Source organism: Rhineura floridana, chromosome 9, assembly GCF_030035675.1.
Source record: "Rhineura floridana isolate rRhiFlo1 chromosome 9, rRhiFlo1.hap2, whole genome shotgun sequence".
NCBI lineage: Eukaryota > Metazoa > Chordata > Lepidosauria > Squamata > Rhineuridae > Rhineura > Rhineura floridana.
The window spans coordinates 47073120-47097386 of NC_084488.1; the positions used below are offsets into that span (position 1 = coordinate 47073120).

General features: G+C 42.0%; 2 protein-coding genes across 3 annotated transcripts in view; one reads left to right on the forward strand and one right to left on the reverse strand.

Annotated features, from left to right (window-relative positions):
• Positions 1 to 16552, reverse strand: part of WDR17 (WD repeat domain 17) — a 114318-nt gene extending 97766 nt beyond the window's left edge. The window contains exon 1 of the mRNA XM_061583651.1: positions 15666 to 16552. The gene's annotated coding sequence lies outside the window, so the exon portion shown is untranslated. The remainder of the gene's footprint in view (positions 1 to 15665) is intronic.
• The window catches only part of GPM6A (glycoprotein M6A), a 318969-nt gene continuing 310831 nt past the window's right edge, over positions 16130 to 24267 (forward strand). The window contains exon 1 of one of the 2 annotated variants that reach the window (XM_061583661.1): positions 16130 to 16777. In XM_061583661.1, the coding sequence (XP_061439645.1) occupies positions 16774 to 16777 (4 nt within the window). In that variant the 5' untranslated portion in view covers positions 16130 to 16773. The remainder of the gene's footprint in view (positions 16778 to 24267) is intronic. The other variant, XM_061583662.1, reaches the window with a different exon arrangement.

Sequence of the window (24267 nt, forward strand, 5' to 3'; positions counted from 1 at the left end):
TGTTTGGACTAGAGCCAAGCAGGCAGCAGGACATACCCTGTCCACTCTGTCTCCTCCTCCAGTCCTGATGCCTCTAGCTGTGGGGTAGTCACACTGCACAGTACCCAGAATTTATTTATTGAGCTGATGTACTAAGATGCTATTATTCTGGACAATTCCATTTCAGATGGCAGATGAGTCTATTTTTTAATGCTTCCCGATCCACTTAAAATCATTTTAAAAAACCCTACCCACCAGTAAAAAAAAGAAAAGAAAAAGGGCATGTTTTAGTCTAGTTTCTTTCTATGCTCTGCTAATTTTCTACTTGCAGGGAATTTTTGAAATAGTGATATATATATAAGTGAACATTAAAAAAAAAAGATTCCTTACTTGCAATCTGAAACAATATGATCCATTTTACAAAATCAGATTTTTAATCACCACCTGTTGCTCTATTTTTAGGAAGACTTTTGGGCCGTGAGTTTCTCACTGAATTGTTTCTAACTTGCAAAAAACTGATTGACTATGCTGTTTTATACATTGTTTAGAGTATGGGCTGAAAGCACAGGAGGCTACCACCTTGCTGAAGTGGGTCTGAGTCTGGCCAGTGTCTCAGTTAGAGACATTCTGGGAGCTCTAAGTACATTAGTTTGGGTTCCATGACAGAAGGAGGGTGAGATATAAATGTAAAAATTTACATAATACATGTAAATCCCACAAAGTTAAATGAGGTTTACTCTCAGGTATGTGAGCTCATGTACCTGGACTAGGAGTAAGCCCCACTGAAATCAAAGCCCCACTGAGTACAGTATTGCATTGTATAGTTTTAAAGGGCTGTTTGTACTCTTAATATTTTTATTCTTCTGCTTTCATTGTTATTGTTTTAACGTTATTAGCTGCCTTGAGTTCTATTAAGAAAAGGTGGGACATAGTTTTTTTATAAATACCTACCTAACTAAATTGGGACAGAGTCTGTGGCTCTCCAGATGTTCCTGAATTCCTACTCATCACCCCTAGCAAGCATGGCCAGTGGCCAGGGATACTGGGAGTAGTAGCCTGATAACATCTGGACAACCACTGGCTCCCTGACCCTGAACTAAATAAATGTGTACATAGGGCTAGTGGTTACTGATTGCCATGTGGCAGGGTGCACACATATAGTTTAAGGTAGGTGGGATTTAGATGGAAGTTCTTGCAGTGTAAATAACCTTGCAACAGAAGTACATATTCACAAAAAAGTGTATGCAATAATACTTCATTGAGACTAATGGGCAGGCTTTGGACAATGAACAGTAAACAGATAATTGCTTTCAGAAGACGATGTATCAATAACAAAAGCACTAAACTAAGAGACGGATCTATAAGGACACTGTTCGGTAACTTTCAGAGTAGACTTACCAATACCTGAAGCACTCTCTGAAGCTGTATGGGAGAATGTTTATCTCAATACTGTGAAAATCTTAGGGTGCACATTTATTGCACATCAAGCTGCCATTAAAGGATCAAGATCAGGCCAGACTTTTCTCTTTTTTAATCAGTTGACAAACCTATTTTACACTTACTACTGTTTTTTAGACTTGCTATAGTCATTTATTAAAAAGCCATGATTTTATATTCAGTGTAGGAAAAGCAGCCAAAAATTACTATTTTTGTCTTTTAAATTTTAGGCAATAGATGTGTAAAATCTGAAGTCCTGTATGGGTGTGTCAAGAGCTGGGGTTGGGGAGATTCACACTGTGTACATACAATTAGGCAAATCATTGTTTTTCAGTTGTGATTGCCTCTTGGGTAACAGAACTTTTGAGACCTTACAGGCAAATTCGATATGACATGGTAGTTCTGTGAATGGAACTCCTGACATCCTTGCCCCTTACAAAAAGCAGCTTCAGGGGGACTTGTGATGTGGAGGATTTAACCCTGTCCCGTAGCGCTGCCATGCCAAAGCTGATACTTGCCTTGATTAGCAAAACTTACAAGGACGAAAACTTATCTGCAGGGCCAGGTGTGGTTTATCTAGTACCATCTGGGAACTGGAGTCTACATCATTCCTCTCTGCCCTGTGTTGCAGCACTAAGAGTGACAATTGGTGTGCAGTTTGCTGCTGAAGAGCTACTTCCATTATCCCTGACTATTGGTCATACTGGCTGGGACCAGAGCTTGGAAAAGTTACTTTTTTGAACTACAACTCCCATCAGCCCTAGGCAACATGGCCACTGGATTAGGCTGATGGAAGCTGTAGTTCAAAAAAGTAACTTTTCCAAGCTCTGGCTGGGACTGATGGAAATTGGAGCCCCACAACAGTTGGAGAGCCACAGGTTCCCCGCCTTGATTTATATTTTAATTTAGCTTTAGTTGAGGATATATTTTAATAAGCAGGGAGAAGTTTAGACAGCTATATTATTAGGAAAAGCTGTGGTCAGAGAGTGGGACAGAAGCTCTGGTAAAGAGTATGGGAGCGTTCCTGAGTGAAGCAATGAGAAGCTGGATAAGGTGAGCACCTATAAGCAAGTCTCTTCTAAAGTTGAAAGAAAACTCTAGTAGAGGGGAGGGTTTGTAGTGAAATTGAAGTTAGTCATTTGTATATTTTACTTTAAAAAAATGTAATCCATTTTGAGTACTTAAGAAATCTAATCTAATATGAACATTACTCTTGCAGATACTACTGTCACCTATCACACCCAGATTTTCAGGGGATATAGTAATAGTCACCACCAGCCTGTTTTATGTGCCTCTTTGTAAGGGGATCCCTTCATCTGTTTTCTAACAGATCCGATATCCCAGTTAATTTAAGGCTGCTACATTTTCAGAAAGCTAGAAGTTTATATCTTGCTGAAAGTGAGGTGAGCACATAACTTCCTGTGTTGGACAACATACTTATAGCTGAAATCACTAAACACAAAAATGAAAAGCCACAATATATAAATCCACACTAGTTGTAATTTTTAATTCAGAATTGGGAGTGGTCTAAAGGCTTTTATAGAAGAGGAAAGCAACCCCCCCAAAAAAACTTCTAAACTATACTTCTACATTTGCTTTGTCTAAGGTTGCCAGGTCACAAGCATCCTAAACCCTGAGTGTTCAGGGGCGGGCCCTAGAGATGTCACAGGGGCGGCCCCTAGTGATATTAAACATGATACATTCAACATCAACCACAGTTGCTTCGAGCACACAATTCAAACAAAAACATTTCTCTGATTGGAAATTAAGACAGAAGTCTTAGCTAAAAGATGGAGCCTTGGTAGGGAAGATTTAATCTAGCCTACTTGCTTCTGGCAAGAAGAGTTTAAGTACCCTCAGGGCAGGACAGTCACCAGAAGGCCATTGTAGGAAGAAAGTCTAGCATTGTGGAGATGTTAGATGGGAGTACTTGGGAGTAAAGATGAATGCCCTAAAGGCTGCAATTCTAAGCAAGCTTACTAAGGGACTAAACCTCACAGAATTCAATAGGACTTACTTCTGAGTAGATAAATGGTTTGGATTGTGCTGTTGGTACAGCTTGACTCGGGATCCTCTGCAAAGATATCCATATCCAAGCAGGGTTGGCAACCCCCTGCCTGGAATGTCTTGCCCCTCCCTTTTAACATGGCTGCTCCAAACTTCTTCACAGATTTGACTCTTCACTTCAGAAAGAGGTCTGAAAATGAGCAGAGAAGATTCTCTACCCTTTTGTGTCTACCCTGTGGGCTGCTATAAACTCACTTTGACAGCCAACCCAATTCCAATGAGTAATAACTGACAGAGAGAAAACACACATGGTTTGGTCTAGCTTCATAGGCAGCAGCTTGGGAACAACAACAACAATTGCAGCCACACTTCCCAGTATGTGAATCATTTTACCACTATTGGGCAAGAAACAAACCATCATGCAGCCAACAGGGTGCATCATGAGTAGGTTTAAGGGGGTTGAGCTGAGCACATGAAACCACTGTTGCTTCTATGGATGTAAGGGAGTGAGGTTAAAGGTAAATGGTCTGCAAATAGAAAAACAACAACAAAAGACAGTGATTTCCTAAATATGATGTCGTACCAACCACAACAAGATTCCTATGAGTAAGGCAGAAAACTCAGCATCCCACAACCAGTCAGGATTCCTATCCAAAAACCAAACTAAAAAAACCTGGCAGCCAGTCATCTAAGGTCACAGAAATTACCATGCAGCACAACCTGACCCGGGGGCTGCAGTTAGTGCAGAACGCTGTGACACGATTGCTGACATGAGTGAGATCCTATCAGCACATAATACCTCTGTTCTGAAATCTGCACTGGTTGCTGATTTGCTACCAGGCCAAGTTCAAGGTGTGCTTTCCATGTTATGGGTGCCACATAGTACTTGTTCTGCTCTTGTAAGCAATTGGGGCTTTAGTGTGGCTGCACCTACACTTTGGAATTCTCTGCCTATTGACATTAGGCAGACACTTTCATTGTACTCTTTTCAGCACTTGCTTAAAACATTTTTGTTTAGGCAAGCCTACCCAGGCATGTAGAAGCTATTATGTTTTTTATCTGTTTTTGTTGGCTTTCCTATTTTGAATACTTCTAAATACCTGTCTTTTTGCCAATAAATTTATTGCTTTAATTCCTTCTGTAAACTCCTTTGAGATTTTTTATAATAAAGCAGTATGTAATTTTTAAAAATAAAATACATAAATAAATTTTGGAGTCACTGTGGCCCTTGGGTCTCTTTTCATTTTTAGGAACAAAGGAATCTGTCTTATTCTGACTCATGCCATTTGGTAGCATCTAGCTCAGTACTGATGACATGGACTAGTATTGGCTGTCCAGGATTCCAGGCAATAGTCTTTTCCAGAAATTGAATTTTGGACCTTTGCATGCAAAGCATATGCCCTACCACTGAGCTACAACCCTTCCCCTGTTTTAAAAAAAGTACATTTTAAAATTATTCTTCTCAATTCTTTAATTAATGCACATCATACCTAGGGCAGATCCACACCATTCATTTAAAGCATAGTCAACACACACTTGAAGCATGTGAATCACAGAATCATGGAAATTGTAGTTTGTTATGGGTGGTGGGAAGTATAACTGAGGGGGAAACTACACTTCCTAGGATTCTTTAGGGGAAGTCATGTGCTTTAAATGTGAGTTGGATGCGCTTTAAACGTGTTGTGTGGATCTACTTAATAAACTTTGTCTTCATGTAAATCATTTTAATTATTTTTTTAAAATGGAAGTGAGCTATAAAGTTTAGTGGGTGGCCATGGGCTACTTACCATCTCTCAGCCTAATCTGCCCCTCAGGATGAAAACAACAGAGGGGAACCATGACCACCCCAAGGAACAAGGGCACTCTTAAAATGTAGAGGAAGTAATAATGTACAACCATCATGTGAAATCAGATAGTCACTGGGACATAGTATGAAGAAATATTTATGTAAGCATAACTGTCAAAGATGTTTATTATTTACACAACCTGTAAAGATATTTATATTGCAATCCTATGTTTGTTTACTCAGAAGCAAGTCCCAATGTATTCAATGGGGCTTACTCAAACAGGGAATAATGCACAGAACCACAACCTCAAGTAATAAGGAACTTCACTCATGCAACCCAAAATTCAGAATCATGCCACTTTAAGTTGTTTTGCAAGTGTTTATACTTCTTTTTATGGTTAGTGGATTTTAAAGGGATTTATTTCTTACTGTGAGCTGCCTTGGTGTCCAGTCAGCAACTCTATCTTACAGGATTGTTGGAAAGACTCCACATGCACACATACACTGGAGGTGTAAAAATACATACACCCCATATAACAGTTTATTGTCAAAGTCAGTTTGTCTTTGCAGAACATTTTTTTTAAATAAAGTCAGTATTAGTTTTCTACATAATAAAAGCAGTGATACCTAGGTTACTTTACCATCTGGCTAAGTACCCTTCCTAAATAAATAAATTCCTACACATAGAAAATTAAATGTCAAGAAAAAGGCTAGGCTAGAACTATTTCCACTGCCATCTAGTTTTCGATACTGAGGTAATGTTTTGTATGAGATAGGGTCCCATCTACAAGCCAAAGTGGTACAACCCAGATAAGGTTTATCATCACCTCAGTGAGAACTAAACTACAGTTAATAAAGCTGCTAGATGGAGAGAGATACCGCTAATGTTGCTGATTGTTGGCCCAATTAAGGTGTCACTGAAAGTACCTCAAAAAATAGACAAACTCTAACCCTTACTAATGTAATAAGAGTATGATGTACACAAGTAAGAACCACCTGGAGCATAGGGTGGGGTTTTTAGGTTGCAATCCAATGTACATGCATAGAGGCACAGGTTTACATGCTTAATTTGACTTTGTCTATTTTGTTAAATTGAGACATAATCAAGAGATATTTAGCACTACCTATGAAGGCATGTGCAGCCATGGGCAAGCTGCATAGTCCCAAGGAGCCCAGTTGCCCCCCAGCTGGCAGTTGCGGACAAGGAAGGGGCTGGCTTGTGCAGCTGTGGCAAGCTGAGCAGGCCCTAGCCAGATAGGGAGGACTAGCCTCAGAGGGAGGCAATGGTAAACCCCCTCTGAATACCGCTTACCATGAAATCCCTATTCACAGGGTAGCCATAAGTCGGGATCGACTTGAAGGCAGTCCATTTCCATTTTCATGAGGGCACATAACAACAAAAATAATTAGCAAACAGAAATTATCACTCCTCCAGAAGTAAAGTTGGCCACTGATTAATTAGGTAATAAGAAAAACATGGTGACTAGCCCTATTTGATGCAATGCAAGACTGTATTTTCAATTTGTGACTACATAGGTTTTCCAGACAGCTAGTTTTACGGCATCAAGATTGGGCCAGAGATCATTTTAATGTTGCTGTGCTTTAGAGCATGTTCAAGCATACACTGTATAAATCATAGGAATTTCATTAGTTCTCAAATATATGGTCAAAGGATAGCAAAATGAACAGAGTTAGGTGAGCACACATGAAGCAGTGTAAAAAAAAAAATTGCTTCCCACCAATGATTGATAATAGTAGCAGTGAACTTTCTGGGTCTGCTGCTCCATCATGAGCCTGAAAACCCTGTAGGAGCTAACTAGTATCCATCACAGAGAATGGCAGTTAAATGAAGAAACTTGGAGGAGAGTTGAAAACATGCCAGCATTTTACTGTGGACAATGCAAAATTATACATAAGATACAGAAGGAATATTTTAAGGCTTATGTGCCATAAACTCCACTGAGTGCAGTGCGATTTACTTCTCATGGAATGGAATCCATTGGCCAGTGCCAGTTGAAAAGCACTCTGTCGGCCTAACAGGCCAGTATCAATTAAAGATCTTTTTTTGTCCACTGCTTCTACCAGTCTGTTTTTTCCCTCACAAAAAATATTAATATCAATATTTTAAAGGAAATATCAATAATGTTAAAGGAGATATTGATAGTTTGAAAGGAAATATAAATAAAATTATTGTTCTTAATATCAGTATTTTAGAGGTGAATTTATTTTTTAAAAAGTCATTTTTGAAAATAGCTGCATAGAAATCTGATCTGCACTGACAGAGAATAAGAGAATTAATGCAAAATTCAGTACCAAATCAAAATTGGGATGAATTCTAGCACATCTATACTTCTGAGCACACACATAGGATTGTGTTGCTTATGTTTAAGTTCATGTTGACAGGAACCTAGTGGTCTGATCATATATGCTCAATTGAAAGAAGCCCCTGCATTCAGTGATCTCACTTCCAAATCAATGTGCATAGGACTGCAACTTTAGGAGGAAAAAAACAGAAACAAGAGAAAGGTAGTATGGGTTTGTTTTGAAAACAACCTGTTGCTGAAGCAAAATAATATGACTAATTCCATTGGGCTTATTTATGGTATATCCTGGCATACACAGTCATTGATTCAAGGACCCTTTATTTACTCACAGGAAAATGTGCATATGGTTACACCTTTACTTGCTAATAAGCATGTTTAGAATTGTAGCCATGCACAGCAACCCTAAACATGTCCACTATGCTCAAACGGACTTGTTCCCAACTGTGTATAGGATTGTATCCTTAGTGAGGGCAGGGATTGCCATTCCAGTGCCTATGGGCGCCATGGTGCCCATGAAGGCCATCGTTTGTGCCCCTGGAATTAATCATAAACCTCAGATTCCCATTTTTTTAAGAGTAAGTTTCTAGCATTTTTAGAACTTGAGATCTGAAGCAAAATGTACAAACACCGTTCTTTTCTCTCTTTTTTGGTGATAAAATAGCCTGCTCTACCCTTTCATGGGCAGGCACCTGTGTGTGACAGACAGATAGATGCACTTGGGAGAGAGAGGGAGAGATGTACATGGTGTGTGTGTGTGAGTGAGAGACAGAGAGAGAGAGAGAGAGAGAGAGAGAGAGAGATGAATATGTGGTCTGCATGTATATGTGGTCTGTGAGAAAAAGGGAGAGGTGTATATATGAAGTATGTGTGTGCATGAGAGAGTGTGTGAGAGAGATGCATGTATGTCTGTGGTCTGTGTGTTTGTACATGAGAAAGTGAGGGTGGTGTGGCCACCTTGTATATTTTTTCTAGCACTGGGGAATGCTCCCTATTATTATTAGACAGCAAGAACATCATTGTGTGGGTATGCTACGGAGAAATCAAAATTGTGTGATCTCCACAGTCAGGTCCAGCAGGCCATAGCTGACTGACTGACTGATTGATTTATTATTTGATTTATATCCCGCCCTTCCTCCCAGCAGGAACCCAGGACTTCCCATGTTGTGTTATGCCATGCTCTCCATGGCAGCTATTTGTAACTGGTGCCTGCAGCATTTTCTCAAAATTCAAAATGTGCCTGCTGGTCCAAAAAGTGTATATTTCAGGAATGAGGAACATCAGGCTCAAGGGCAAAAATGGCCCTCCAAGTCTCTCTCTGGCCCTCAGGATTCTCATTAGGCTATGCCTCTTCCTGATATCACATCTCTCACTGACACTCCTCTGCATGTTATTTGAGTACTTTTGTTAAGAATGGGTCCTTGAACCAGGGCCACTGCCAGGTCAGGGTGGGCCCTCAGGCACCAACCACCCCCCGCGGCTGCCCCGCTCCTGCATCATGATGTCAGCATGCTGCATGCATACATGCTGACATGACGATGTGGAAGCCGATGCTGGCTACACGGGTGTGTTGTTTGGAAGGTGGAGCACCTGCTCCATGATCTGCATTGGGTGCCGTTGTGGATCATGGAGCTCTACCTTCCCAGCCCCACTCTGTAGATCTAGGCAAGGCCCTCACAGCAGTGATTCACAATCAGCATAGGGTTGCAGGGCAGGCAGTGATTTGCAGCTGGAAATCACGCTCTGAGACCTGACACCATTGCAGATCATGGAGCTCCAGCTCCAGCCTGTAGGTCTAGGCAGGGGCCTCCAGCAGCCCAATGTCCCACCTGGCCACCTGCTGGTGCTGGGCCTGCCTTGAACTGTGATAATGCTTCTTGTTTGCTTGGATGTGGATACAGAAACCTCTGATTTTTGTGTAGTTGTAACATCATCTACAAATGAGAGTCACATCAATTTGTCTGCCCATTTTTGCTTCTGCCCATGCCCACCACTGGAATGTGGCCCTTGGAAGGTACCCCATGGGGGAATATAGCCCTTGGGTTGAAAAAGATTCTCCATCCCTGGTGTATAGGATTGTGAGCAAGAAAGGTTATAGAAGCTGCGTCTTTGGATGCTTAAAGTAATATTAGGCCAGACACATATTGGGGATAACTGGATAAAGGACAACTTTTCTTGAGTAAGCTTGTGAGAGCCATATAGTAGTAATTCCTTATTTCTGGGATGGGAAACGTGACCCTCCAGATACTGCTGGACTACAGGTCTCGTGATCACTGACTATTGGCCACACTGGTTGGGGCTGATGAAAATTGTTGCCCTCTTCTGCAGAATGCAGTAATTTGTTGGGAGTGTAGGGGATGAGGTGATATTTTAGGTATCCTGGTCCCAAGCTCTAAAGGGCTTGTATGCCAATAACAGCACCTCGAACCTAGCCTAATTGGCAGCCAGTACAATTCTTTAGGCAGCAGCATAGTGTGATGGTAATATTCCACCCCAGTGAGCAGTTGAGCTGCTGCATTTTACACTAGCTGAAGCTTCTGGGGCAGCCTTTAAGGGAAGTCCCACACAGAGTGCTTTGCTGTAATCCAATTTGGAGGTTAACAGCACACGGGCAACAGCACACGGACAATAAGGGATGCTAAAAAAGAATTTGAGGAGCACATTGCTAAGAACATAAAAACCAACAACAAAAAATTCTATAAATACATTCAAAGCAGGAGACCATCTAGGGAGACGATTGGACCCTTGGATGATAAGGGAGTCAAAGGTGTACTAAAGAACGATAAGGAGATTGCAGAGAAGCTAAATGAATTCTTTGCATCTGTCTTCACAGTGGAAGATATAGGGCAGATCCCTGAACCTGAACTAACATTTGCAGGAAGGGATTCTGAGGAACTGAGACAAATAGTGGTAACGAGAGAGGAAGTTCTAGGCTTAATGGACAATATAAAAACTGACAAATCACCGGGCCCGGATGGCATCCACCCGAGAGTTCTCAAAGAACTCAAATGTGAAATTGCTGATCTGCTAACTAAAATATGTAACTTGTCCCTTGGGTCCTCCTCCGTGCCTGAGGACTAGAAAGTGGCAAATGTAATGCCAATCTTCAAAAAGGGATCCAGAGGGGATCCCGGAAATTACAGGCCAGTTAGCTTAACTTCTGTCCCTGGAAAACTGGTAGAAAGTATGATTAAAGCTAGATTAACTAAGCACCTAGAAGAACAAGCCTTGCTGAAGCAGAGCCAGCATGGCTTCTGCAAGGGAAAGTCCTGTCTCAGTAACCTATTAGAATTCTTTGAGAGTGTCTACAAGCATATAGATAGAGGTGATCCAGTGGACATAGTGTACTTAGACTTTCAAAAAGCGTTTGACAAGGTACCTCACCAAAGGCTTCTGAGGAAGCTTAGCAGTCATGGAATAAGAGGAGAGGTCCTCTTGTGGATAAGGAATTGGTTAAGAAGCAGAAAGCAGAGAGTAGGAATAAACGGACAGTTCTCCCAATGGAGGGCTGTAGAAAGTGGAGTCCCTCAAGGATCGGTATTGGGACCTGTACTTTTCAACTTGTTCATTAATGACCTAGAATTAGGAGTGAGCAGTGAAGTGGCCAAGTTTGCTGACGACACTAAATTGTTCAGGGTTGTTAAAACAAAAAGGGATTGCGAAGAGCTCCAAAAAGACCTCTCCAAACTGAGTGAATGGGCAGAAAAATGGCAAATGCAATTCAATATAAACAAGTGTAAAATTATGCATATTGGAGCAAAAAATCTGAATTTCACATATACGCTCATGGGGTCTGAACTGGCAGTGACCAACCAGGAGAGAGACCTCGGGGTTGTAGTGGACAGCACGATGAAAATGTCGACCCAGTGTGCGGCAGCTGTGAAAAAGGCAAATTCCATGCTAGCGATAATTAGGAAAGGTATTGAAAATAAAACAGCCGATATCATAATGCCGTTGTATAAATCTATGGTGCGGCCGCATTTGGAATACTGTGTACAGTTCTGGTCGCTCATCTCAAAAAGGATATTATAGAGTTGGAAAAGGTTCAGAAGAGGGCAACCAGAATGATCAAGGGGATGGAGCGACTCCCTTACGAGGAAAGGTTGCAGCATTTGGGGCTTTTTAGTTTAGAGAAAAGGCGGGTCAGAGGAGACATGATAGAAGTGTATAAAATTATGCATGGCATTGAGAAAGTGGATAGAGAAAAGTTCTTCTCCCTCTCTCATAATACTAGAACTCGTGGACATTCAAAGAAGCTGAATGTTGGAAGATTCAGGACAGACAAAAGGAAGTACTTCTTTACTCAGCGCATAGTTAAACTATGGAATTTGCTCCCACAAGATGCAGTAATGGCCACCAGCTTGGATGGCTTTAAAAGAAGATTAGACAAATTCATGGAGGACAGGGCTATCAATGGCTACTAGCTGTGATGGCTGTGCTCTGCCACACTAGTCAGAGGCAGCATGCTTCTGAAAACCAGTTGCTGGAAGCCTCAGGAGGGGAGAGTGTTCTTGCACTCGGGTCCTGCTTGCGGGCTTCCCCCAGGCACCTGGTTGGCCACTGTGAGAACAGGATGCTGGACTAGATGGGCCACTGGCCTGATCCAGCAGGCTCTTCTTATGTTCTTATGTAGTGGTCAAGCTATCCTGATCCAGAAACAGCCATAGCTGTCTTACCCACCAAAGCTGGTAAAAAGCACTTGTAGCCGCCAAGGTCACTGAGGCCTCTAGCAACAGAGAGGGATCCAGAAGTACCCCCAGACTATGAGCCTGCTCCTTCAGGGGGACTACAATCCCATCTAGAGCAGGTAATTGACCAATTATCCAGACTTGGGAACCACCCACCCACAGCTCCTCCATCTTGCTAGGATTCAGACTCAGTTTATTGGCCCTCATCCAGCCCACCACTGAGTCTGGGCACCAGTCCAGGGTTTGCACGCAGATGTTACAGAGAAGTAGAGCTGGATATTATCAGCATACTGCTGACACTGCGCCCCAAATCTCCTAATGAGTGCTCCCAATGGCTTCATGTACGTGTTAAATAGCATTAGGGACAGAACAGTATCCTGTGGCACCCCATAGCACAACTACCAGGGGGCTGAGGGATAATCATCCAATGCTATTCTCTGCAAACTTCTGGAGGTAGGACTTGAACCACTGAAAAACAATGCTCCCAATACCCATCTCACAGAGCTGGTTCAGAAGGATACCATGGTCAATGGTAGCAAAAGCTGCTAAGAGATCAAGTAAGAATAAAAGGGTCACACTCCCTCCCTCTGACCTTCTCTCGATAAAGGTCATCCATCAGGTTGACCATGGCTAATTCAGCCGACAACCGGCCTGAACGCCAATTGGAATGGGTCAAGATTATTGGTTTCATCCAAGAGTACTTGCAATTGTCATTTATTTATTTTATTTATTATTTGATTTATATCCCACCCTTCCTCCCAACAGGAGCCCAGGGTGGCAAACAAACGCTAATTTAAAATATTGTAAAAACAGACCTTAAGATACATTAAAACAAAACAACATTAAAAACATTTTTTTAAAAAAGCTTTAAAAACATCTTTTTAAAAAGGGTTAAAAACATATAAAAAAAATTAAGAAGCAATTCTAACACAGACGTGGGCTGTTGTGTCACAATCCTCTCAATCACCTTTCCCAGAAAGGGGGCATTATTTATTTATTTATTATTTATATCCCACCCTTCCTCCAAGTAGGAGCCCAAGGCAGCAAATATTTGTGACAGGTTGCAGTACAACAACCTCTGGAGGGCCACAGGGCCTTCACCCTTGCCTTATTCGAATCCACATAGACCAAAAAGTAGCTATGGAATGAAATCAAGAATCTCCGTGACACAGTATGCTTTAAAACATCACTGCTGGCACAGAGTTGGGCTTTAATAAATATATTTTGGCATAAGCTTTTATAGGCTAGAGCTGATTTCATCAGATGCATGAAGTATTATGGTCAGTTCTTCCCAACAACATTGGAGGTTGCTGCCGGTAATCGGGAGGGAGAGGGAAGGGCCAAGAAGGCACAGCAATGGAGCCAATCTGACAGTTCCTGTTGCATCTGCACTGCACCGACCTTGCCACTGCCTCATCTCTTCTCCTCTCTGTCAGCAACCTCCACGTTGGGCTCCTGCTGGAAGGAAGGGTGGGAGATAAATGAATAGGGAAACCAGATGAACAGCACTGCCCCACACCACTCTACCAGCTGCTACTGAAACCAAGTCTGTTTAATAATGCCAAATCTGAATATGAATTCCAACTCTGCAGGTTCATGATGGAGTATGAAGCTTTTTTATTTAAGTATGACAACTTTCAAGTTTGTTACAGAATATCTGAGAGGATGAAATATTATCTCCCTAGTTTCTCAGTGCTACTGTTTTTTATTTATTTAATTATTTAAAGCCATTTTTACCCCACTCTTCAGCCGAAAAGGCTCCCAGAATTACAAAATATTAATAAAAACAACAAACAAGACACTCCCTGCCCGCAGGCTTACAATTTAAATGTTCATTTGGTCTCTTTGGTAGACACACTCTAGTTTGGGTTATGTAAATGGAAGAAGGACATTGTTGGACTAATTATGACATATATCTTGTTTAAAGATGTGCAGGTGAATGAACCCAGTCCTTTATAGGGTAGCTGACATAATTTTGCTTTAAGAGATATGGGGAGGGGGCCACGTTAACATGGAGTTTTATTGCAGGGGCTAGTTCCTGTGTTGCTGTTGTGAGTTGCTCAGGTTAGGGGGCTGTTTGTAAACAAGGGCAGGCCTTCCACCCACAGTCTGTGAGAAGGAAGGATTGTCTTTCATGTTAGGCTGTAGATCCTTGCAATAGACAGGCTTAGGAGTAAGCTGTAGGTGATTATCAGTGACAGTCCACCATACATTTGGCTGCCACTAGACTCTTGGTTCTTTTTGCTACAAGAGGCTAACCTGGCTACCTTTAAGGAATTTGTTGCTGTGCCTGCCAAGAGACCAAATTTCAACCAGGAGTAGAAACATAATCACTATTCTGCCAATTCCAGTGTGTCGCCACCTCTGTCTTCTGAAAATGGGGGCACAGGACGCCAGTCAAACCCCACCCTTTTTTACTGTAAAACCTGGTGGGTGCTGCTTGAGTGTGAGGGTTTTCTTTAAAATTCAGCTGCAAAATTTGCAGCTGATCTGCAAAGAGATCCCCTCCAGGTATGGCTAATGGAAACACTTTGATCTGGCAACTACAGACCCGGTTTCACCAGGACACAGCCTCAGAGCTACTGGAGCTGCTACCCACTTAGCTGGACATGACATATTTAAGTCAGTGGGACTAACTGAGTAAACATAGATAGAATTAGGTTGGTAAAATAATAAAAAGATGGTCTCTGAGTATGTGCAGAACGTTCTTCCTTCAGCAGTAACTAACCACAGCATGCATCAACAATAGGCCTGTATCCTGGTTTGGAGGGCCCTGGGTAAACACCATTTGGCTTTGCCCTAAGCTTGTCACCCCTGGTGGTGGCACTGCTGCAGTTGACAGACTCCCCCTTCCTCCAACAGGCAAGGCTTGCCTATTTGCAGCTAGGAAGAGAGCAGCAACTGTTGCTGGTGAGGAAAGCCAATCAAACAGTGAACCCTAAACAGTAATCTCTTCTCCTTTTCCCTTCCACAAAACAGAGGCTGGAAAGAAGTGGGGGATCTCCAGTCAAGAAGCACCCTGGTACCTCCAGCCCTGGGAGTGCCTTCTCCTCTGAGCAATGCCTCTTTGGAGGGTGGGTGGACCAGCATGCAAGAAATAAAAGGCAGCAGCTGGTCCTACCTCCTCTACTGCACAGCAGGGAAGATTGGGCTCATGGTGCTGCCGGGAGGAATACTGCAGTCAGCTCTGCCCACTCTCTCTCTCTCTGGCTTCACACACACCATTCATGTAAAACACATTGCTTTCTCCCCCCTTACCAAATCCTGGGAACTGTACTTTACCCCTCACAGAGCTATAGTTGCCAGCACCCTTAACTACAGTTCTCAGGATTCGGGTGTGTGTGTGTGTGTCATGTGCTTTACATGTATAGTATGGTGTGTAGGTAGTCAGTGTAGAAAGTTAGACATGGAAGTAGTAGCCAATTCAAGCACTCACTTCTTGTTTACCTGCAGTTTATCTTTAGGTGACTTGGTGATGGGGGCCCAATGAATCTGCTCCCTCACACTCTATTTCTGGAAGACGTAGCAGGGAGGATTTGTTCACTGGGATGAATCCTATCGGAGAAGAACGCAGGTGAGCAAGTCAGAAGATGAACGGACAGAACCTTCTAGCAACAGCTCTCTATGCTGCACCACCCAGGGAGGGAGAGGGTGTGTGAGTAAGCATGCAGGCAGAGGTGGCTACTTCTCTGCATAACATCTTGGGCATAGTTCTTCCCTTCTTAGGGTCTAGAGACGGTCAGTAAGAAAGAGGAGCAGTCACGGCTTTCTCTTCCTTTCTTGCTGCCTCCCCCAAGCTGGTGCCCGCCAACTGTTTTGAACAACTCCCATCCTTCCCGATCATTGGCCATGCTTGGGGCTGATGGGAGTTCTAATCCAAAATATCTGGAGGACACCTGGTTGGGAAAGGTTGACTTAAAGGCTGAGACGTCGCGAGGGGCGTATGTGTGTGTTCGTTCAACGGGCCTTCCTGGTTGGGGAGTCCGTCCCTCTTTTCTTTGTCCAGGCTGTGCTGCAGGACAGGGGAAGAGAGAAGAGATTGCTATTCACTGTCCGCTGTTTGATGGAGCCTTTTTGCTAGCAGTAGCTGCTGCTGATTGGCTGCTTTCTCTTCGAAATAAAAGGGGCAGCGTCGAACATGCTTTTTCAAAAGCTTTTAAAACTTTTTGTATAGTGTGACTCTCAGATGTGGGGATGGCGAAAAGAGGCTGGGTGTGGTTATTACTGTAGCCGTGGTGAAGGAGAGGCACGTGGCACATCCCCTGTCCTGTTCTGTCCCATGTAGCTAAAAGAACTGCAGCGGTTAAAACATTAAGGCTGGGACTAAGCCTTGGCGTCTCTCGGCGCAGTGGGACGAGGCAGGTGGGGGGCGGTGGAGGAGGGGTTTCTGGGCCCGCCTCCGCTTTGCTGACGCCTGGGCTAGGGGGAAGCTAGGGGAGGGGGTGGCTCTCGGGGAAAGTGCTGGAGGGTCACTGTGGGAGCAGCTGCGCTCCAAGGAGCAGCCTTTCTGTCCGGACGACAGTGTGGAGCAGAGCGTCAAGCTAAGCGAAGCGACATGGGTGAGTTAGCGGGAGAGAATGAGCCCTTATGGGCGCCGCCGGCCAGCTTGAGCCTGCTGCGTGAAGTTGGTGCTGCGTTGCGCTCGCTTCCTTCCACGGACCCTTTGAAGAGAGTTGGCGTCGACTTTGCCAATTCCCGCTCTCACGCGAGTGTTCTAGAGCCCCCCTCGCCTCGCTTCAGTTGGTGTGAATTGGTGGCAACAGTCCACCCCACTTTTTTTAGAGAGCTGCAGCAGGGCGCATGACTGAGGGTGGGGATGTATTTTTAAGTTTCTGTTGGGAAGAAAACCCTTTTTGCAACAAGTTCCCTATGAGTTACGAGATTCAACGATTCGCGTGATTGTTTTTACAAAGAAGGCGCTCATCACGGTAGAAGGTTAGGGTGACCCGCCGTGAAATGCGGACAGGGTTCATTTATATGCCTCTAAGTTGCAGCAGGAGAAAGCATTTGGGAAAGGAGTTGTACTTTTCGCCTCTGAAACAAAAGCAGCTACCCCTGCAAGAAACAAAGCCTGTTTTACACAACTATTAGAGCTGCAGGAGCCCTGTCTTCTATTTATATATATCAAAGGCATGTATATAGCACCTTTCTCCACAGGATGCTTTGCACTCTTTAGTTATTGTATTTATATCCTTCTTTTCCTCCAAGGAACTCAAGGTGGTTTACATGGTTTCTCCCGTCCTCATTTAATACCCACAACAACCTTGTGAGGTAGGTTAGACTGGGAGGCAGTGACTGGCCCAGATCACCCAGTGAGCTTCATGGTTGACTGGAAATTTGAGCTCTAATCTCCCAGGTCCTACACCAACACTCTACTAACCACTACACCACACCGGCTCTCACTACAGCTTAGCAATGTAATAACCCTGGTTACTTGAAGTGTCGGCTCAGAAGGTTTGAGGTAAGCTTTGCTCAGAGAGAGGCTATGTAGTCTTGTGGGACAAGTGACAAAAGTTTGGAGAGGAGACCAAATCTAGCTGTACTATGTATTTAGTTGTATAGGCAATCAGTGAAGTTTCCTAGGTGTAGGCTCATCACTGTTATGGGTTGTTATATCTATGTAGCATTTAACTATGCTGGCTGTATTAGTACAAGTTGGGGGTAATAGAGGGTTTTCCCAATTGATGAAAGGACATTAAGTGTTTCGTCAGAAATCTCCTGATGCAATGAAGTTACATGGCTCAGTGACGAATGTGAACAAATGTGCCAGAATTCCCTAATGAATGGTTTGTCAGTATTATGTTGTTAGATTAACAACTACCCCTGCATAATGGGAACATTTCAATAGATGATATTTTTCAAATACTGATCCATTTCTCTTTTTTCAATTTGAGTTTTCACATTTCATGCACATAGTTAACGATTATAAACATATAAAAATTTGCAGTTATATCATGCTCAGTATTTCCATGGTTAGTAGGTGAAGTTTTACTCATCACGGCATCCCCATGCTGGGCAAAAGTTCAGTAGCTGCAATACAGGTATTCACCCTGCGATATATCCTTGTATAATGGAAATATGTTAGGTCAAATACTGGCTGGATAAATGTGCCATGGTCTGCTTTCAGTTACAGAACAAATAATATAGTGGTAACACCACAGAAGCAAATCTTGAAAGGGCTGGTCAAAGAAAGGCAGAATGGCTGCTGGTGCTCTGTCGTGAGCTCCTCTTGTATCATCACTCCACACTGAGAATATTCCATTCTCTGTCCCCACTTTGTGGTTAGTAATGTCAGTCCTTTTATAAACATAATACAGTAACTCTGTTCCCTTTTCCTACTTCACACATAACGACCCACCTTTCTTCCACCAGCGGGCTTTTCCTTTGGAACAACGGAAGTGCTGTATAATACTATGGACTTTAGAGACATCTTCCCTTACACATGCTACATAAGAGCATTCTGGCAATGGAACAAGCAGTCTAGGGAGGTGGGTCCCTATTCTTGATATTTCAGCACAGACTTTTTTTAGATTCAGCCGTGCATTAAATTCCTGCTTTCAGAATATGGACCTGGCTTTATTCTTACTTGTAAAACAAATCCCTTAAACTTCTGTGAGTGTATTTTTATATGCAGTATTTACTGTCCACCACACAGCTGAAAAGTAGTGTTTAGCTTACAAAAGCTCAAGCCACAATAATCATGTTGGTGTTCAAGATTAACAGCGGATAGCCATGTTATCATCTTGATTCTATAGATAAAGCCTATCCTGCCTGATGGACTAGATTATATCTGGGGTTTCCTTCAACTTAGGTTATACGTTTGGAATAATTTAATGTGCTATTGCACTAGAAAATGCTTTATAAAGCTAGTTTTGATGCAGATAACTTGCATAGCTGTTCCTTTCCCAGTTCTCTCCCTTATTTGTTTTTGTCTGCTAGTAAACATCCCGTCTCTGGAAACAAGGCAACACTTCATTGCCGCCAAAGAATGTCTGTAGTCAGAATGCAGTTCCAAGATGCAACAAGTACTGCTGGAGTAGAAGATCAGATTATACCTTTTCACACAACAGTGCACATAAACTGTGGAATCTAGAGTATTAGTTATACAAAAGACAGGGAGAGGGGTAAAAAAGTCAACTGTAATTTGTTCATAATAATTCTTACCTCTCTTTATTCCTCTTTGTCTCTAGGACTTGATGCCAGCATGCCTGTAAATTATGACTGCCAGTAAATCACTACGTATTGTAAAATCTTCCAGCTCTGGTGGCTTGAATGTCGCCGGGATAAATTTTCTGTTGATACATTTTTGACAAATAGTTTTTCCTGGGCCAGAACTATTCTGCCTAGATAATATATGAATTTCCTAGGACAATTGTTTCTATACGTTTCTAAAAGAGAGCCTTTCAAAGAGCAAAACTACACATAAGGATGGTGCATGATCTGATCTTCTGACATCTTTTCTCTTACTTCAGAGCACGTGGAGGTGGCTGTTAATGCGATGGAGGAATTTACAGAAATTCCCCTTTTCAAAATTTGTTAGCTCGGGGGGGGGAAGAGAAGAGGTGCACTAAAGGTACCTGTTTTTTTCATGACAGAGATTGACTTACTACCACTCCTCCCACAACTGCTTTAAAGTTTTAAAGAAAAGTGGTATTTGATCACCTGTCGCCTGCCTCGTGTGTAGTTTGGTCCTTATACTGGAATCCTATACACATTTATCTTGGAACAGGACTGTAGTGCAACTAAAAACACCCAAGCCCCTTTTTCCTGGAGTAATCATATATCTATTAATCAATCAATTGATTAAATATTCATATATTTACATATGAGTTAACAACAGGTGTGAAGGAAAAAAGCTTAGTCTTTTTGCTTGCTGGGTGACCTTGGGCCAGTCACTCTCTCTGAGCCTACCTAACAGGGTTGTCATGAGGATAAAATAAGGAAGGGGAGAACTGTATTTATGTGCTGCCTTGACCTGATTGCAGGAAAGGTGGGATATAAATTTAATAATAAATACATGTTTCATCAGCAACTATCTTGGAAGTGACATTTTGTATTGTGGGGAAAAATGCCTCTTTTAAGGCATCATTTACTATCCATATTATACAGCCATGAGAGTGGCTGTACACTATAGTCAGCATGGATTTTTCGCATTCCACAATGTTAAATTGAAAATACCCCCATGCCATTCTGATGCTTTCCATAAGTTTATTTCAAAACAAAACCTTACAAAACTTACAGTCCTGAACTCAGAAACACTTGCTTAACAACCCTCTAAATTTTCATGGTGATACACAAAACAATCAGAGAATCGAGAGTTCAAAGTGTAAAGAGAAAGAAAAAAAAACACCAGACCTGTTTTGGACTTTTTTCTGTTAGAGTTCTCATAATCTGTTAAAATTAATTAAAAATCAGTCATGTTCACAGAGTACCCGTAATCCTATTACTGACCTTGCCCCATACTCTGACGTTCATCTTCTGCAGTTTAAAAGTAAAAAATAAATAAATGCGTGGCTGATTTTTAATTAATTTAACAAATTTAGCATTGAACTCTATGCTAAATCTGAGCATGCTCAGTAAGAACCAACTGTCAGTGTTCTAAAAGCCAGACATGCACCAGTGAATGCACCAGGGGAGCAGGAGAACTGACCTCCTCTCTGAGATATTGTACTGCCCTACAAATCTGTCAAACCGCAAACACAATTTGGGTTGGTCTTTCACAGTCCAGTCCACTTCCTGTGGAGCTTGGAAGAATTTGGTAACGTGCTTCTGAGCATATGGTGAGTGGTGGCACCACCTGCAATCAGCCCAAATAACAGAAAAAAGATATGTGCTGTGCTGATCTTGTTTTAGGAGGGTGGAAGTAACAATATTAAAACAGTTGACATAGTTCAGATAGTCACTTCAAATATGTTTTATTTACTTTGCAATTTTAGTGAAGTTTACTATAGTAAATCATTTCTTTTGCTTCTGTTTCTGTGAATATGTGAAGTACAGCAACACTTTGCAACACTAAAAAACCCCTCCAAAAACAATTGTGGAATAATGGCAGTGGCTGTTCTGCAGAATAGTTTCTAGTGGACATGAGGAGTGTCTCAGTTTGCAGAAGATAAAACAGTAGGAGGTGAAATATATTCTAGCAAAATTCTAGGTATGCTTTTAATTAACCATGCTCACCTTTCCTTAAGTGGAGTAGTTTAAGCATAGCAGGCTGAAAACATGCATCTTGGTCAGGCCAAGTTGGTTTTTTAAACAGCTATATTTATTGCTTAAGTATCAACATACTGTAATGAGTCTGATTTTACATCAAACTGCAGTTTCAGATTCCACTGTTAATGCACCCAAAATAGAAATATAACATAACCTCCAGTTTGAAACAGAAAAGGCTGTCTTCACCACCACATGACATTGAGCAATAAAAAAGCCTTTGAAATTAACAAAACTAAATTTGACATAGATTTCTAGGATGAATAATGAGAAAAATATAATTTTCTAGGTTAGTTTCTCTGTAAAAAGAAGTAACACAGAAAAGAAGCAAAGTAAGAAGAGCACTGACAAACATACAAAAATGGAATTATCTTTGGAGATGGCAGGTGTTGCCACCACTCACCATATGCTCAGAGGCACATGTTACCAAATTCTTCCAAGCTACACAGGAAGTGGATTGGACTGCGAAAGACCAACCCAAATTGTGTTTGCATTTTTACACATTTGAAGGGCAGTACAGAGAGAGAGGCGGTCAGGTCTCCTGCTCACCTGGTGCATTCACTATAGCTGCCCAATTTCCTTGCTTTTTAAAATTTGATAGAAATATCTATTGGCTATAGGTACTTTCTTAAACTGCAAGGTTTTTTGCCTGTTAGTGATTTTTTTGTAAGTACTCATATTAAGAATAAATACATTTAAAACAAAATCTGCTGTCTTGTTGAGGGCACTTTTTACATTAAGGTTTTAAATATATTTCTGTTAGGTTAGTTAAATTGATTAAGGCCATAATCCTAACCTCACTTACCTGGGTATAAGCCCCATTGAACTCAACAGGACTTCTTTCAAAGTAGACTAGAAATGTATAGGATTGTGCTGTAAACATTACCAATCTACTGGGAATAAGGTTGAGAGAATTAGGTGGGATTTAGGCTGTGGGCACACTAGTGGCTTCAAAAGCAGTGAGAATGTTTTTTCTGGCTGCATTTTGAAGTGACTGCCTTCGGGTGGACACACCTCCCTTTCCCACTGCTGACTTCAGATGTTTCAGGACACCCACAGCAAAGTGTTGAGCCAATCACTGTCTCTGCCTGAGCCTACAACAAAGTGTTTCCATTAGTGGCACCTGGAGGGGCAACAGGTTGTTCTACCAATCAGTTGCTAAATCTGTCTGAAGCTGAATTTAAAAACAACAACACTGGAGCTGATCCTAACTAGGTTTTAAAGTAAAAAGTGGAAGAGTTTGACTAGCATCATGTGCCCCTGTTTTCAGATAAGAGAGATGGAAATGCACTGGAACTGGCACAACTGTAAGTGTGTCTCTACCCTTAGTGAATAAACATGAATAAGATCTAATGGCATATAATAAAAATCCATTTAAACTTAAACTTTTCTCTGCTATACATTTTGTTGTCGTTAAAATATTTAATCTTCAATGAAAGGGTTGTCTCTGACTAAGACATACCTAATCACTTTGAACGAGTTCAAATCGGCAGGGCCCGATAAACTGCATCCTAGAATATTGAAGGAACTGGCTGAAGAACTCTCAGAACCACTGTCTGTTATCTTTGTGAAATCATGGAGGACTGGTGACGTGCCAGATGACTGGAGGAGAGCTAATGTTCCTATCTTCAAAAAGGGCAACAAGGAGGAACTGGGGAACTACAGACCAGTCAGCCTAACATCAATCCCTGGAAAAACTCTGGAGCAGATTATAAAGCAGTCAATCTGTAAGCACCTTGAAAACAATACAGTGATTACTAGAAGCCAACTTGGATTTATGAAGAAAAAATCCTGCCAAACTAATCTTATCTCGTTTTTTGATCAGGTAACCTCTCTTGTAGACTGTGGGAATGCTGAGGACATAATATATTTCTACTTCACCAAAGCTTTTGACAAATGCCCCATGATATTTTGATTAGCAAGCTAGCTAAATGTGGGCTGGATGGAACAACTATCAGGTGGATCCACCGTTGGCTCCAGAATCATACTCAAAGAGTGCTTATCAATGGTTCCTTCTTAAACTGGGCAGAAGTAACGAGTGGGGTACCACAGGACTTGGTCCTGGGCCCAGTGCCCTTCAACATTTTTATTAACGACTTGGATGAGGAGGTACAGAGCATGTTTATTAAATTTGCAGATGATACTAAATTGGGGGGCATAGCTAATATGGTGGAAGACAGAAACAAAATTCAAAGGGACCTTGATAGGCTGGAGCACTGGGCTGAAAACAACAAAATGAAAATCAACAGGGATAAATGCAAAGTTCTACACTTAGGAAAAAGAAACCAAATGCACAGTTAAAAGAACGAGGATACTTGGCTCAGCAATACAACATGTGAGAGGGATCTTGGAATTGTCATTGATCACAAGTTGAATATGAGCCAACAGTGCGATGTGGCTGCAAAAAAGCCAAATACTATATTAGGCTGCATTAACAGAAGTATAGTTTCCAAATCATGTGAAGTATTAGTTCCCCTCTATTCAGCACTGGTTAGGCCTCATCTTGAGTACTGTGTCCAGTTCTGGTCTCTGCACTTCAAGAAGGATGCAGACAAACTGGAACAGGTTCAGAGGAGGGCAATAAGGATGATCAGGGGACTGAATACAAAGCCCTATGAGGAGAGACTGCAAGAACTGGCCATGTTTAGCCTGGAGAAGAGAAGACTGAGGGGAGATATAGCACTCTTCAAGTACATGAAAGGTTGTCACACAGCCAGGATCTCTTCTCGATCATCCCAGAGTGCAGGACACGGAATAATGGGCTCAATTTGAGGAAGCCAGATTTCGACTGAACATCAGGAAAAACTTCCTAACTGTTAGAGCCATACGACAATGGAACCAA